This window comes from Prorops nasuta, unplaced genomic scaffold (assembly GCF_024137725.1).
Source record: "Prorops nasuta isolate Cenicafe-Biocafe unplaced genomic scaffold, Cenicafe_Pnas_1.2 PNAS00011, whole genome shotgun sequence".
Classification (NCBI taxonomy): Eukaryota; Metazoa; Arthropoda; class Insecta; order Hymenoptera; family Bethylidae; genus Prorops; species Prorops nasuta.
Genome location: NW_027116808.1, coordinates 3,272,162 through 3,287,450, shown reverse-complemented (window position 1 = coordinate 3,287,450; position 15,289 = coordinate 3,272,162). Strand labels below are relative to the sequence as shown.

Genomic DNA, 15,289 nt, shown 5'->3' with positions numbered 1-15,289 from the left:
GCTTTGAATTCTGGTGTTTGGCAACTGAATTCTTGATGCCAAATTAATTTGTAAAGTATGATCAATACTTGCTGACTATGGTGTACACCTATGAAACTAGCAAATATGTAAGATATTCATTTAAAATTTACTTTAAAACTTACCGTACGTCAAAAAATTTTCATAATTGTTAGAGAACGTCATAGACGTCAGCTTACGCCATCAGCTGTCGTATACATAGATGACGTACAGCGAAGATACCAAAGTAAATATTTTTATTTTGCTAATGCAGCTATTTCCTTTTTTCATTGCTTATAAACAAGCGTTGGGGCACTACGAGAAATAGTTTACGTAAATGTTCCTTTATTATTATTTATAGTATCTAATACTCCCCATAATCCGAAAATAATATGGATGTAAATGAATTTTTTTGATTTTTATACACAATTGATTTTCAATGTTAAGATCAAGTAGCTAAAGAGTGATCATCTGTCATATACCAGGATAAGTAAACACATAATTTGAACTTTTATGTGTTATTAAATAATTAGCATTAGAATACAAAAGACAATTAACGCATAAGTAATATACATTTTAAACGTATTTGAAGACAAAATACTATTCATATCTATGTATTTATTGGTATATAGTTGATAGCAAACCTAATAAGTTATATCAGTATTATATCATTGCCATTATAGCTATACGCGGAAATAATATGATAACGATTTAAATTATATTATATATTTAAAAGAATAATATGTGGCAAATTTAACGTACGGACGAATTTTGATTTTAATTATAAAGGAATGCATGCATGTTTGGTAATCATTAAATTGTGTAAGGTAGTATACTCACGCTGGGTTCGTACCGTATTGTGTGGGAAATTGAATCGTTCTCTTATCTTGCTGTAATATAGTAAATAAATTTTTCCTAATTTCATTTAAAAAAATATATTTCTTTTTATCATTTTCTCGTCTGACAAGTGCATAATTACTGAATGATTGTAAAGCGTGCAGTAAAGTAACTTTACCGCACGTTGTTTGCAAGTGTTATTTATTGCATGCATTTAAGTACGGTAAAGTTACTTTTTATTATAACCACAAATTTTCACGAAATTAGGAAAAATTTTGTACGCAACTCGTGTATAAAGTAACTTCTCACTCGTTGGAATAATCACACTCGCCTTCGGTTCGTGTGTCAAACCTTTCAACTTGTGCGAAAAAGTACTACTTTGCGTTTTTTTTTTATTTATATTTTATTACGTTGGATTTGGGACGATCTTTTATTGGCCCACTGTGTCCATGCTTTACTTCCTCGTTGCATAAATAAATATTGTGTAGAAAGTACGCAGTGAAGTTAGGTAAAATGTGAAAGAATCAATTTCTCCCGTTGTAGCACTAGCCAGATCACTTTTAAATTTGAATGAGAAATGATTAAGGTGTATAATTGAGTAATTAATGATGAGATAAACAAATTAGTTAAAAAGCAATAAAAAATAATATATTCAATTCGAATATTAGCTGCTGCCCCTATAGCAATTTTATATCCTATGTGTTACTTTATCTCTGCTTACCAGTTATTCTGTTAAAAATGTTTATTTTAACTTTATTTTAATTTTTGAGAAGTTGTATTATCTGATCACTGAGGTATCCTCTACCAATTTATTAGTTAAAATTTCAAAAAATATGGTAAAAGTACTTATAATTTTTTTTCATATGAAAAATTTCAAAAAATTAAATAAACCAATTTTTTTTCCTTCAGGCAAATTAGAAAATTATTCTTAATAAATTTGTAGAGTATATCTTAACAAGTAACTATTAACAGACGAAAATCAAGCAAGAAAACTTTCCGAAGGGACTAAAAAGAGAAATAGTTAAATATATTTCATCATTAATAATTCAATTCTGTGAGACAGAGTCCTTTTTTGATTTAAATTTAAAGGCCTTCTGATTAATGCAATAACAATTTATTGAGAGAGTCTTTTTAACTTGTTATTTAGGACTAAATGACGTTTCAATAAAATGAAGTAATTGTTTTTTGCAAAAATATCAACGATTTATTAATAAAATAACGATTTAAAGCAATGATGGATTGTTGTATAAATGAATATCATATCTAAATTAGCCTTCGGATCACAGATCATGTTGAAACCTATATTACATTTAAAATAATAGTGATCGAACTGTTAATCATTTGTTTTGTCACTCAAGCTCTCGCAAGCTTATAGTACCTTCGGACGATGCCGAGTCAAGCAGTAAAACTTGATATTCCGTTCCTATCACATCATCATGATAGTACATAGAAGGTAGCTCTTCTGTCAAAAGTAAACCTTCGCCCAAATCACCAGGGCCCAACACTACGTCCGACGCTCCCACTGACGAGTCCAATATTGCACCATTTGCTTTTAACTTCCAAACATCCGAAAACGTTAAACACGTTCTTGCGGATCCTTGATCCTTTTTAAGTTGTTGATAGCCTGACTGTAATGCATGTTGTATTGGCAAGTGTGAAGTTTTCAGTACAGTATTTAGTGGTGGTGGTTCTGGCTCGGGTAAATAAGGATCCGTGCCAGGCGAGGTATTCAAAATCACTGCTTCACAGGGTGCTACCATTATCATTTGCTCCAAAGATTGTGATGCTGAGGGATACAAAATATAATCCATATCAGAACTTTTACCAGACGTGCTTTCTTCAGAAGATTTGTTAGATTCACCAATTGGCGTACCATGCGCTTTTAACATATGTGCTCTCAAAGAGGCTTTAGTAGTATATGATTTTGTACAAATTTCCATTGGACAATGATACAATGTTTTAATATAATCCGAGTCTTCAAGAAAAGTATTACTTATATTTTGATTATCACTGGTATTATCAGAACTGATTTCATTTTTATACAATTGATTTGTAACGATTAAACCGTCGGGTGTAACATCTGCATTCTTTTTCTTCATTTTTACGTTTGGATTAACCCTAGAGCAATGGGATTCTCGTTTTAAATTTTGTATAGTTCGGAAAGAGTCATGAGCGACAGACTCTGAATCATCTTTAATCTGATGTTTTTTAATATGTACATAAAGGCTACTTTTTGCTGAAAATCTAGCATCGCATATGTAGCACTGAAAATATCTACCTTCTTTATGTGTCAGATGATGCTCTTTGAGATGTTCCGATCTCATAAAAGCTTTACCACAGGTAGGTACATCGCACACGAATTTACGTTCATTCGTATGCTTTTTTTGATGTCGTTTTAATTTACTGGATGAAGAAAATGCCCATTGACAGCCTTGAAATGTGCATAGGTAAGGCTTGCTTCCCGTATGAGAACGATTGTGTGCTTTGAGCCTACATGGTTTATCAAATACCTTGCCACATCCAGGCCACGAACATTTTACATCGATTTCTTTGTAACTATGGCACCTTTGATGCGAAGTTAAGGCATTACTACTGTAATAACGCTTACCACAGCCTTCGTGCTTGCAAACATAAGGAGCATGACTTTGGTCATGAGACTTCATATGCAGTTCCAATGCACGTTTTGTTTGAAACTTTTCTTCACAGTTTGGTACCTGACATATTATTCTATTTGGACGAGTATGTAGCTTTTCATGGCTCCATAAATTATAAATGGTTGTAAACCTACGGTTGCAGCCTTCTACTTTGCAGACATAATCTTTACGCTTTAAGTGTGTTTCTTTGTGTCTCTTCAATTTAAATTCTGAGTAAAAGGCCCATGTGCATCCCTCAAAATCACACTGAAAACATATTATAACATTAAATATTCATAAAATAAATTTAGATTATTAAAATCAGTTACTTGATTAATTTACCTTATATGGCCTAACTCCATAATGAGCCAACAAATGTCCCTTTAAAGCATAAAGCCTACTAAATTGTCTATAACAATCTTCTCGTGGACAAAGCCATACCTTTCCATATTCTGTTATAGATACAGGTTGCAAATGATCATCAGTAATACCTAAATCTTCCAAAGCATTAGATATCACCATTTCATGTTGACTATTTGATGCATTATCATCACTGCTTTCTGCAGTACTATTCCAAACTGCATTATTTATTTTAGGTAGTTTAGGAAAGCTTCCCGTTGCCTCTATTAATTCAGAAGTTTTACCTTGATAAATCTGTTCTCCTGCTCCAGTATTAATTACTATTTGAGTCATATTAGAAATTTTATCAGTCGATATTGCAACTACAGCCATTATACCATCATTAGATTCATTTGTTTTATCATTACCAGTTTGCTTAGCATGTTTAAGCTTTTCTGTTAACTTTCTATGTTTCTTTATGATTCGTGGCTTAAGTCGTACTTTCCTATTAGACCTCAGTCTTTCTAGTATTGTATTTTCAGAATTCTCCTCTGAAGGAGTATTTATTCCATTATTGACGATATTCTCAGGAGTAAGTGTTCCTACATAAAGATGACTACTGTCTTGTAAAGAGGTAGAATTATTTTCAGTTTGACACTGTACGCCATTAATTTGTTTAATGCACTCCAAATCGGCATGCAATTCATTACCATCGATCTTGGATGACTCGTTAGATCGATTCAATCCGTCATCTATTAGCTGCTTTGTCCTATTGCTAATTTTGACTGGTTCCAAAATTTCACCATTGGGGATGTTTAAAGGCTGTGTACTCGTAGATGGCAAAATTTCTCCGGCAACCATCATATCGTCAGGAGAGAGTGCTAGCGGATCCAAGTGATCCAATTGGAACTCTGGCAGAATGAATTCATCGACCTTCTCACAAGCCTCCAAGAGCTTTTCGCTTTGGAGCTCGTGTAGAATAGGATCGTAAACAAGGTTAAGCTTCTTATCCGATAAGTCAATGTCAATGGATAGAGTATCAGGATCCTTTCCTAGGAAAGCGTGGGGCAGTTCGACGCCCAGGTATCGGTCGACTCCCTCCAGCGTTGCCAAGTCCGCCATTTTGATTTACACTACACGAGAGATTGCTCACGGCTACACACAGCCTAAATTCGCTCCTTCTCCCACTCCTGTAAAATAAGATATTTGCCGTGAGCGCCAAAAGACGGAGTGGGGAAAAGTGAAATGTGAACAATGTGAACTAACTCACCATGGGGGCTCTTGTCACTCATGCCTTTCGTGTCAGTCGTATCAGTCATAGCAACTCACGCAACAGCAAAGTAGCGACTGACGACGGACGACGACGGACGACGACTGACGACTCTAACGAGTGCAATATAGCACTAGAGTGCATACTGCACTAATGGACGGTAGCATATGGCAGCATATACATACATATGCCCTGGTACTCAGAGACGTGACTCGAGCTCGACTCGAACTCGACTCAGGCAAAAATATATAGTATATGTAACGTAAACTATAGTATAAAAACTCGACTCGAGTTCGAGTCACGTCTACATATTACGGCCCATGGTACTGCATGGCTGCACATAGCTGCATAGTTGTGTAGGTAGTTAAGCGCTTAGTAAGTGCTGAGTAAAATACACGTTATTTTCCTCTATTCAATAAATTTGCTCCTGCAGTATTTGGTACTGCCAGAGATGAAACGGGAGATTGCTCATGCGAGGTCCCGAGGCAATCCCTACCGGTAGGCGGCGCTGGTGTTGGCAAACGTGTGGTGCCTTGTGAACAATTTAAGAGTTGGCACTACTGCGGCTTTGGACCAACACAACGCCATTTGGCACCACTGCGGCTTCGGACCAACTGCAACGCGACTTGGCAACACTGTTTCAGAACGCACCTGCGGAATTACGAATTTGAACTGTTCTCTTTTCACTGGAAGTTTTTGGCTGAGGAGGTTGTACAGGAGTGGGTTTAAAACAAAGACGTTGTGAACCGCGAAGAGCAAGATTTTACGTGTTTATTTCACGTCCTACGTATATATATATATATTATTAATAAACGACTAAAGCACAAAAGGGAGTTTCCAATTCATTGTCCTTTTGATCACGCTAGTAGAACTGAACCACTACAGGTAAAAATTGGTGACCCCGACGTGATCAAAAGGGCGGGAAACGCACGTGCAGCCGCCATTTCTAAGCAAGGAAGGAATAAGTTCGATAGACTAATCCTCTTGGAAGGTAGAGAACTATCGTTAAGGATCTTCTTTGGCGTTATCGTTGAGGGAGATCATGAGCCTCCTTATAACTCCTCCTAGGAATCGAAATTTTCTTGAACAGCACAGCAGCTCCGTCGTAGACCCAGCCATTGGAATGGAACAATCATTGGATAATCAGAAGCAGCCTCAAGCTATGGAGAATAGCCCGGGAATTCTCTCGCAAACGACGGAGAATCAGCTTCCTGCAGGATGCGAGGTTCACGCCCTTTGGAAACAAAAGTTGCCAGCTTTCATGGCCGAAGCGCCGGACATATGGTTTTGTATCATTGAGGGCCGAATTTGCAGCAGGAAGAATCACGAGTGACGAGACTAAGTACCTTGCGGTTTTAAGGGCATTGGATGGAAATACGCTCAAACTGCTAACGGACGTGCTACGAAATCCGCCGGAAAAAGGGAAATACGAAAACCTGAAAAACACAATTTTAAATCGACTGGTCGACTCAAGGTCAAAACAGGTGGACAAGCTCCTGCGCAACCTTGCTTTGGGCGATAAGAAACCTTCAATGCTGTTGAGGGAGATGAAAGAGCTCGCTAAGGGAGAAATCAGTGCCGAAATCTTACACCAATTATGGTTGGAGCGTCTGCCGGTCCACATACGACCTCATCTGCTTCCTTCTACCAAAATGAGCTCCGAGGGTATCGCTGAAATGGCTGACAGATTGATAGAGGTTTTTAACACGTCTTACATAATGGCAGCATCCTCGCCCAGTGGCCAACAGAGCAGCGATAAGCTAGAACAAAAATTGAATGATATGCAAACGTTGATACTTAATTGTATGCAGGAAATAAAAGAATTGAAATTGCATAGGCAGCCCTCCGAGGTACGAGACAACAATGGCAATTCTTCACGAAGCAGATCCAGAACTAGAACTCCGTCTCGATCCAAGGACATCTGTTTTTACCATGAACGTTTTGGTAGGCAGGCGAAGAGATGCGAAGACAAGTGCATGCTAAATGAACTCTACAAGAAGCAGCAACAGGGAAACCAATAAGGCTGTCATCCTTAACAACGCCAGATGACAGCGTCCATTGCTCCATTGCGAAAGAGAAGCGACTGCACCTACATGACAAAAGGTCAAATATTAAATATCTGATAGACTCGGGCTCTGACGTCTCAATTCTATCTGTAAGTCTAGTCAAAAGAAAGGTCGAAAAAGGAGCGCTGATGTTTTTCGCCGCAAACTCCTCACCAATTGCCACGTTTGGAACACAGGAGATGTACATAGACTTTGGTTTGAGAAGATCGTTCCAGTGGACTTTCCACATTGCTGATATTCCGATGTCGATAATAGGAGCAGATTTCCTCAGCAATTATAATCTTTTAATTGATCTTGGAAGTGGTAGACTCATCGATTCAGTCACTGGACTGACGTCAAGGGGAGAAGTTTTAAAAGCACAGCACCACAGCGTCTCCACTTTACATGCAGCAACTCCATATTTTGACATATTGTCAAAATTTAAAAATATCACTAAAACAAATAACAGGTTTCAAACAAAAGACTTGAATTTCGCACATCGCATTTTAACAAATGGACCACCAGTTGCTCAGAGATTCAGGAAGCTATTTGGAGAAAAGGTCGTAGCGGGGAAAGCAGAAATACAGCTCCTTCTAAATACTGGTATCTTGAGGCCATCAAGCAGCCCTTGGTCCAGCCCGATCCACTTGGTGCAGAAGAAAGATGGAACCTACAGAATGTGTGGTGACTACAGGAAATTGAATTCAATCACTGTGCCAGACATGTATCCACCGCCATTAATCCATGATGTTTTCTCTTCACTCCATGGGAAAAGGATTTTTTCGACTATTGACCTGGAGAAGGCTTATCACCATATACCCATGCATCCAGATGATATCATGAAGACTGCCATCACTACGCCTTGGGGTTTGTTTGAATATCTGGCCATGCCTTTTGGTTTAAAAAATGCCACTCAAACTTTCCAACGTTTTATAAACCACATATTCAGGGACCTGGATTTTACCTTCGTATATGTGGATGATATTTTAGTCATGTCGGATAGTGCTGGACAACACAGAGAACACCTGGAAATGGTTTTTAAAGTGCTGCAAGCAAACAATTTAACAGTCAATCTCAGTAAATGCAATTTTGGCAAGAATAAGATTGATTTTCTGGGTTATACACTCAGTGATAAAGGTTACTCACCCAACTCAGATCGGATTAACAAGATTATAGATTTCCCAAGGCCTTCTACGGTCATGGAGCTCAGAAGATTCCTTGGAATGATGAATTTCTATCGTCGATCTATCCCACATGCTGCAGAATTACAATCCCCACTCAACAAGCTTCTGTCAAGCTCTAAGAGAAACGACAAGACTCCAGTATCTTGGGATGAACAGACTGAGAAGGCATTTGATTGGTGTAAGGAAGCACTCTCAAGGGTGACACTACTCCGATATCCTGCACATCAAGTCCCATTGTGTCTGAAAACAGATGCGTCAACCACGGCAATTGGGGCAGTTTTGGAGCAGCATGAGGAAGATGTCTGGCATCCAATTGGGTTTTTCTCTAGGAAGCTGAGCAGCACCGAGCAAAGATACCCCACTTTTGATAGAGAACTCCTAGCAATTTTTGCAGCCATAAAGCATTTTGAATACTTACTCGAAGGAAGACATTTCACCATTAAAACAGACCACAAACCTCTCACACATGTTTTCAATCAGAAAACACATAAGCTTTCTGATAGACAAGCTCGTCAGTTGGAATACATTTCCCAATTTACCACAGAAATTACCTACTTGAAAGGCAGTGATAACGTTGTCGCCGACACCATGTCTCGCATCAACACAATCCAGATGCCAACCATGCTAAGTCCAGCAACCATTCAAGAAGAGCAGGGAAAGGATCAGCAACTGCAAGAAATTTTGGAGAAAAAGACCTCTTTAGTACTACAGAAACTCACGTTAGAGCCAAATGTGGATGTGTATTGTCAAATTACAGACAGCCGAGTGAAACCGTATATCCCAGCAGCTCTACGGAAAGCAGCATTCCAAGTGGTACATGAGCCATCACATCCCAGTATTCGCAGCACCTCAAGGACTCTGAGAGAAAAATATACATGGCCTGAAATCAGAAGAGATGCTGTAAATTGGTCACGTGAGTGTATTCCTTGTCAAAGATCAAAAATACATAGACACAACAAAGTATTGCCAAACCACATTGAGGTCCCTGACAATCGCTTCAGCCATATCCACTTAGATATCATTATACTGCCAAACATTAAAGGCTATCAATATTGTCTGACAATAATTGATAGATTCTCTAGATGGCCGGAAGCAATCCCGTTAATGGATATATCGGCTGAAACTGTCACTAAAGCACTTTTCACACATTGGATAGCACGTTATGGAACTCCAATCACTATCACCACAGATCAAGGAGCACAATTTGAGTCCACTTTATTTCACTCACTTGTTCACACAATTGGTGCCAAGAGGATTAGAACTACCGCCTACCATCCTCAATCTAACGGCTTGGTAGAGCGGTGGCACAGAACCCTCAAGACAGCCCTTATGTGCTCGGTGGAACCATGGATGGACACACTTCCAGTCGTCTTACTGGGACTTCGGACCTCCTTCAAAGAAGACCTACAGGCAACCCCTGCAGAAATGCTATTTGGTACCACGCTTAGAATCCCTGGAGATTTTTTCCTGACCAATGAGCAGCAAGCAAATCCTCGAATCTTCATAGACAAGCATAAGGAGCTGATGCAGGCGCTGCGACCAACACCTACAGCACATCATAACCGGGCCAAGATGTTTATTCTGAAGGACTTACAAACGTGCACACACGTTTTTATCAGGGCTGACCACACCAGACGACCACTGGAACCTCCATACATGGGACCCTACAAAGTCGTAAACAGATTTTCAGACAGAGTATATGAAATTCTAATAAATGGAGACAGGAAGAAAATCTCTTTAGAAAGACTGAAACCCGCTTATGTAACCAAGACTGATGGCAGTGGTGAACAGGACTCGGAAGAGATAGCACAACAATCGATCCATCAATGGCAGAGTCAAATGGATCCACCGAAACGTACCTATAAAAAGGTTAGTTTTAAGACTTCGAAATAGAAGTCTTTTTCCAGGGGGGGAGTAGCTGTGGTGCCTTGTGAACAATTTAAGAGTTGGCACTACTGCGGCTTTGGACCCAACACAACGCCATTTGGCACCACTGCGGCTTCGGACCAACTGCAACGCGACTTGGCAACACTGTTTCAGAACGCACCTGCGGAATTACGAATTTGAACTGTTCTCTTTTCACTGGAAGTTTTTGGCTGAGGAGGTTGTACAGGAGTGGGTTTTAAAACAAAGACGTTGTGAACCGCGAAGAGCAAGATTTTACGTGTTTATTTCACGTCCTACGTATATATATATATATTATTAATAAACGACTAAAGCACAAAAGGGAGTTTCCAATTCATTGTCCTTTTGATCACGCTAGTAGAACTGAACCACTACAAACGCGTGTCTCAGGTCCATCTAACCCCTAACGCCATCTATCGGAAGAGACCACGAAGCACGAGCGTTAAGCTTAGAATAGGGTAAAACATATATGCATTGTTGCCAGAAAGCGGAATAAAGAGAGAGCGGAGATATTTTCTCGGACCTCTCTGTCTTTCTCGCTGTTAGCTTCTAGCAGAAGAGTCGAGGCAAAATCTTTCCGTTTCGCTTTGTCGAAAATCTACCAATATTCGATGTCATTTATATTTGCAGGCCAATGCCTTTATACATGATTTTTTCAGCATATTTATTTATCAGCATTGACTTATTTAAATCAATAATAAATTAAGGAAATGCGTATTTGATATATAATAATTATTTTAACTATAATTTCATCGTTATATTTCGCTTATTTCCGTAAAATCTGCATTTCTTTAGTTTATTATTGATTATTGTAAGTCAATGGCAATTAAAAAAAATTTAATCTTAAAAAAAAAAAAAAAGTACCGATCAGGAATCGAACCCGGACCCACGAATCGCCACGCGATTACCTTACCGCCTAGACCACGAGGCTTCTTCAGAGCACCGTAAACAGATAGTCTTTTTAAGGGCTTGAAATCTTCTTTTAAACCATATAAATAAACGAGCAACCGACAGCTTTATTCATTATTATTCTGTCATAATGGTACACAAATTAAGGAATAATTATATTTTGAATAGTTTTCAAAAGCTTTTCCAATAGCCAAGAACGAAGATAAATAATCAACGCTCGCAGTTTCCGTTCTTGGTTATTGGAAAAGCTTTTGAAAATCTACATTATATAATTATTCTTTAATTTGTGTACCATTATCATAGAATAATAATGAATAAAGATGTCGGTTCTTCGTTTATTTATGTTTCAATAGAAGATTTCAAGCCCTTAAAAAGACTATCTGTTTACGGTGCACTGAAGAAGCCTCGTGGTCTAGGCGGTAAGGTAATCGCGTGGCGATTCGTGGGTCCGGGTTCGATTCCTGATCGCTATTTTTCTTTTTTTTTTAAGATTAAATTTTTTTTAATTGCCATTGACTTACAATAATCAATAATAAACTAAAGAAATGCAGATTTTACGGAAATAAGCGAAATATAACGATGAAATTATAGTTAAAATAATTATTATATATCAAATACGCATTTCCTTAATTTATTATTGATTTAAATAAGTCAATGCTGATAAATAAATATGCTGAAAAAATCATGTATAAAGGCATTGGCCTGCAAATATAAATGACATCGAATATTGGTAGATTTTCGACAAAGCGAAACGGAAAGATTTTGCCTCGACTCTTCTGCTAGAAGCTAACAGCGAGAAAGACAGAGAGGTCCGAGAAAATATCTCCGCTCTCTCTTTATTCCGCTTTCTGGCAACAATGCATATATGTTTTACCCTATTCTAAGCTTAACGCTCGTGCTTCGTGGTCTCTTCCGATAGATGGCGTTAGGGGTTAGATGGACCTGAGACACGCGTTTGCCAACACCAGCGCCGCCTACCGGTAGGGATTGCCTCGGGACCTCGCATGAGCAATCTCCCGTTTCATCTCTGGTACTGCTTAGTAAAGTGCTGAGAGACCTTTAACAAAAGCGGTAGCGCTCAGGGTATCAAACGATATTCGATGAAGCGCTGACCTCGTTGACTAGGATGCATTCAGCTGATACTCAGTGGTCTCAGCCGCTAAGTAAAACCCCGTATGATTGGTTGATTAGTTATAATTGGTCAATCATACATACATATAGGCCCGATTCCACAAGACTTGTTTAAACTGGATTAAGTTAATTATGCTATATTCTATGTAACATAAAATATAGCAATATTAACTTAATCCAGTTTAAACAAGGCTTGTGGAACCGATCCTAAGTGGAACGCGCCTAAAATGAAGTAAATAACATACGAATGTTACCAATTAATTAATTAATTTCGCTGTATAAGATTGTGTTTAGAGCTGATTTCGTTTTTTTTTTTCATTGAATTATATGATTGTGCCTTTTACCACCCTTGATAAAATTTTTTACTTACTAAAGGTTTCATTTGAAATAAAATAACTTCAGTTTATATTTCAGGAAATTGAAAAAAGTACAACATTATATGATAAGTTAAACAAATTTTTTTTTCAAAAATGAGTTATATTCATTGACATTTAATATATTTGTTTAAATGTATTATTACTTTTTAATTAAATATAAATATTGCAATAGTATATAGCTTTAATCACACTTCTATATACTCTTCAGCAATATTAAATTTTAAAAATGGTAAATCGTTGTGCAGTAGATGATTGTATGAGCAGGTATCCACATTGTCCACCATCAAATATTCAAAAACAAAAATTATCTGTTTTCCGTGTTCCAAAGGTAGTAACTGTAGCATTTCATAATAATCTACTCTTATCAGTATTAACATTATCTTTTAATATTTTTAATTCTCTAAGTTTCTTTCCTAATATAGTATTTATTATTATAGCATTATCTACTACACATTTTTGTTATTGGAAGCAATCAATATTTTTACAGAGTCCTAGTCGTCGAAGATTGTGGAGTGATATTTTAAAATGTTCAAAACCGCTTGGAATAAAAGATTATATTTGTGAGCTTCATTTTTATCCTGCAGATGTTATAAAAGAAGATGTAATTAAACTTAAAGATGGAACATATAATGTCATTAAAAGAGATCGAAATGCTCTAAAATCAACAGCACTGCCTATTAACATACAGAAGGTATTATTTTTTAAAAATGGTTTTATCTCTCTTGAATAGCTAGATATTGTAATGAATTTATTTACAATATAGGACATAAAAGTTGAGGATCCTGAGATTGAAACGGAAAATTATGAAGATGGGGAAAACAGTCAAGCAGAATATCTAAATGTAGATGATACAGGCAATTTACAGGTAGCAATATATTTTTATTTTAACTTATGTTAAATATTATTTTTTGCATCTATTGTATTAAATTTTAACTAATTCTCTATACTTCAATTCCATCTTATTTTAATAAGTCAAGAATATAAACTTAAATTCACATTTTATAATCTTCTTATATATCATGTAGAAAGATTTGTATAATTTAATTTTTGATGTCATATTTATGTTATTCTTCTCCTCTTCTTATTTAAATATCATATTAAATATACAAGGAAATATCTTTTATTTAAATATACTATTGTTTCAGAGAGATCTTGAAGAATATATGTATACATATGCTAATATAGTTGATGATATTAAAAGTATTTCTCTCGAAAGTTGGGCATGGATAAATCATGATGAATATATCAAATATATATGGATTGAAAAATTAAATTTGATGCCCAAACTGTTTTTAACAATCCATAAGAATAAAAAGGTTACTGTAAGTAAACAGTGAAATTATCAGTAGAAAAGAAGAACGTATTACATTGCAATTTTTTAAAATAAAAACTTCATTAAATGTATATTAATACAATTTCCTAGATGTCATTCTTAGATGCTCATGTGGAAATGGAAATACAGGCCAATTTATCATGTAAACAGGATATTGTTAAAGTACTTCAACAAGTAGAACATTTTCATTATTGCCCTGGAACTGGAGTAGAAGCAAAAAAGTACAGTAAATAAATATTAAATTAGGATATTTTTTATTACAATTATCAAACATTCTGTTAATATATTTAATTTTATTATTTTAGGCGAGCTTTTGATTGCGTGTTAATACAAGATAGACGTTGTAATGCATGCAAATTGGTAAGACAAATACTTCAGAAGAAGAAAAGTTATGAGAGTAATTTCAAAGAGGATGAGGATATTAACTTAACAAGTAAAATCAAACCTAATATGCCAGGCCAAAAATTACTACAAAAGAAGGTATTTCTTGAATACCTTACAAATTAATTATCTCTCAAAAAAATACTGGATGTTAAGTTATTACTTTTTTACAAAATTAAAAATTCTAATGAACTATTTAATCTTTGACAGAATACCATATTCTGCATACAAAATACCAGCTGAAACTTATCAACATCCGAGGACAAGATCATCTAAAGAGGAGTTATATACTTCAACAATTTTAACTGATAATTTAATATGACTATATGTCTATATATTTTGTATATACATACATGTTATTACGAGTAAAATTTATTATTTTTACGAAAATAGTGTCGTAAAACACAATCACTTCAAACAGCTCAAACGTATACTATACTTACAGTTAAAACTATAGTGGCCAAAACAAATTTTATTTCTTTCAATTGTAACAAAGCTACGAATTGATTTTTATTTCTAATATCCCTAAATTTTTGGGTCATCAAATTTTTTATATGCTAGTTCTCCTTTTCATTGGCATGTAGTATGTAACATACATAGTAGTACTACTACATACCGTAATTTCCAGGAATGGCTTTCCCTTAATTTTTCGATGCTTTTGGGAATCGCTTTGAAAAGACCAGCGCTTTTACTTCGCGCGCCTAACTCATACTCGCTTGCTTCGTATACATACACACTACACAGTGGAAATTGAATCGGTGTGCTTCCAACTATAGTGTGTATGTATGTATGTATGTATGTATACTATATACTACATACGAGGTAAGCGAGGATGAGTTACATAGGCGCGTGTACTAGTAGCGCTGGTTTCTTTTCAAAGGCATCTAAAAATTAGAAAAAACCATATTACTCAACCGGCATATGCATATATAGCGTTTCTTGATGCAT

The 15,289-nt window shown here is 36.3% G+C and overlaps 2 protein-coding genes across 7 annotated transcripts; one reads left to right on the top strand and one right to left on the bottom strand.

Annotated features, from left to right (window-relative positions):
• Positions 1-10: 10 nt before the first annotated feature.
• On the bottom strand, positions 11-5,220 carry LOC136777412 (uncharacterized). Of its 2 annotated transcripts, XM_066733673.1 has the most exons (4): positions 5,077-5,220; positions 3,810-4,996; positions 2,708-3,734; positions 11-2,620 (listed from the first exon to the last, which is right to left on the bottom strand). In XM_066733673.1, exons 2-4 carry the CDS (start codon positions 4,926-4,928, stop codon positions 2,184-2,186), a joined length of 2,583 nt encoding a protein of 860 aa, XP_066589770.1. In that variant the 5' UTR covers positions 4,929-4,996; positions 5,077-5,220; the 3' UTR covers positions 11-2,183. The 2 variants fall into 2 exon arrangements, with proteins under 2 accessions (XP_066589770.1, XP_066589769.1); XM_066733672.1 differs by having other exon boundaries at positions 13-3,734; positions 5,077-5,219.
• Positions 5,221-12,344: 7,124 nt separating this feature from the next.
• On the top strand, positions 12,345-14,775 carry LOC136777483 (uncharacterized). 5 transcript variants are annotated; one of them, XM_066733805.1, is made up of 8 exons: positions 12,347-12,482; positions 12,873-12,955; positions 13,115-13,318; positions 13,391-13,492; positions 13,773-13,949; positions 14,051-14,181; positions 14,266-14,440; positions 14,552-14,774. In XM_066733805.1, exons 2-8 carry the CDS (start codon positions 12,884-12,886, stop codon positions 14,582-14,584), a joined length of 894 nt encoding a protein of 297 aa, XP_066589902.1. In that variant the 5' UTR covers positions 12,347-12,482; positions 12,873-12,883; the 3' UTR covers positions 14,585-14,774. The 5 variants fall into 5 exon arrangements, with proteins under 5 accessions (XP_066589898.1, XP_066589902.1, XP_066589901.1 ...); XM_066733804.1 differs by having other exon boundaries at positions 12,349-12,482; positions 12,836-12,955; XM_066733801.1 differs by having other exon boundaries at positions 12,345-12,482; positions 12,836-13,318; positions 14,552-14,775.
• Positions 14,776-15,289: the final 514 nt, after the last annotated feature.

Coding starts and splice junctions, on each gene's coding strand:
- LOC136777412 (XM_066733672.1), bottom strand. CDS start 4,928: ATGGCGGACTTGGCAACGCTGGAGGGAGTCGACCGATACCTGGGCGTC. Junction 3,735..3,809: donor ATGGAGTTAGGCCATATAAG/GTAAATTAATCA, acceptor ATATGTTTTCAG/TGTGATTTTGAGGGATGCAC.
- LOC136777483 (XM_066733801.1), top strand. CDS start 12,854: ATGGTAAATCGTTGTGCAGTAGATGATTGTATGAGCAGGTATCCACAT. Junction 13,493..13,772: donor ATGATACAGGCAATTTACAG/GTAGCAATATAT, acceptor CTATTGTTTCAG/AGAGATCTTGAAGAATATAT. Junction 14,182..14,265: donor ACTGGAGTAGAAGCAAAAAA/GTACAGTAAATA, acceptor TTATTATTTTAG/GCGAGCTTTTGATTGCGTGT.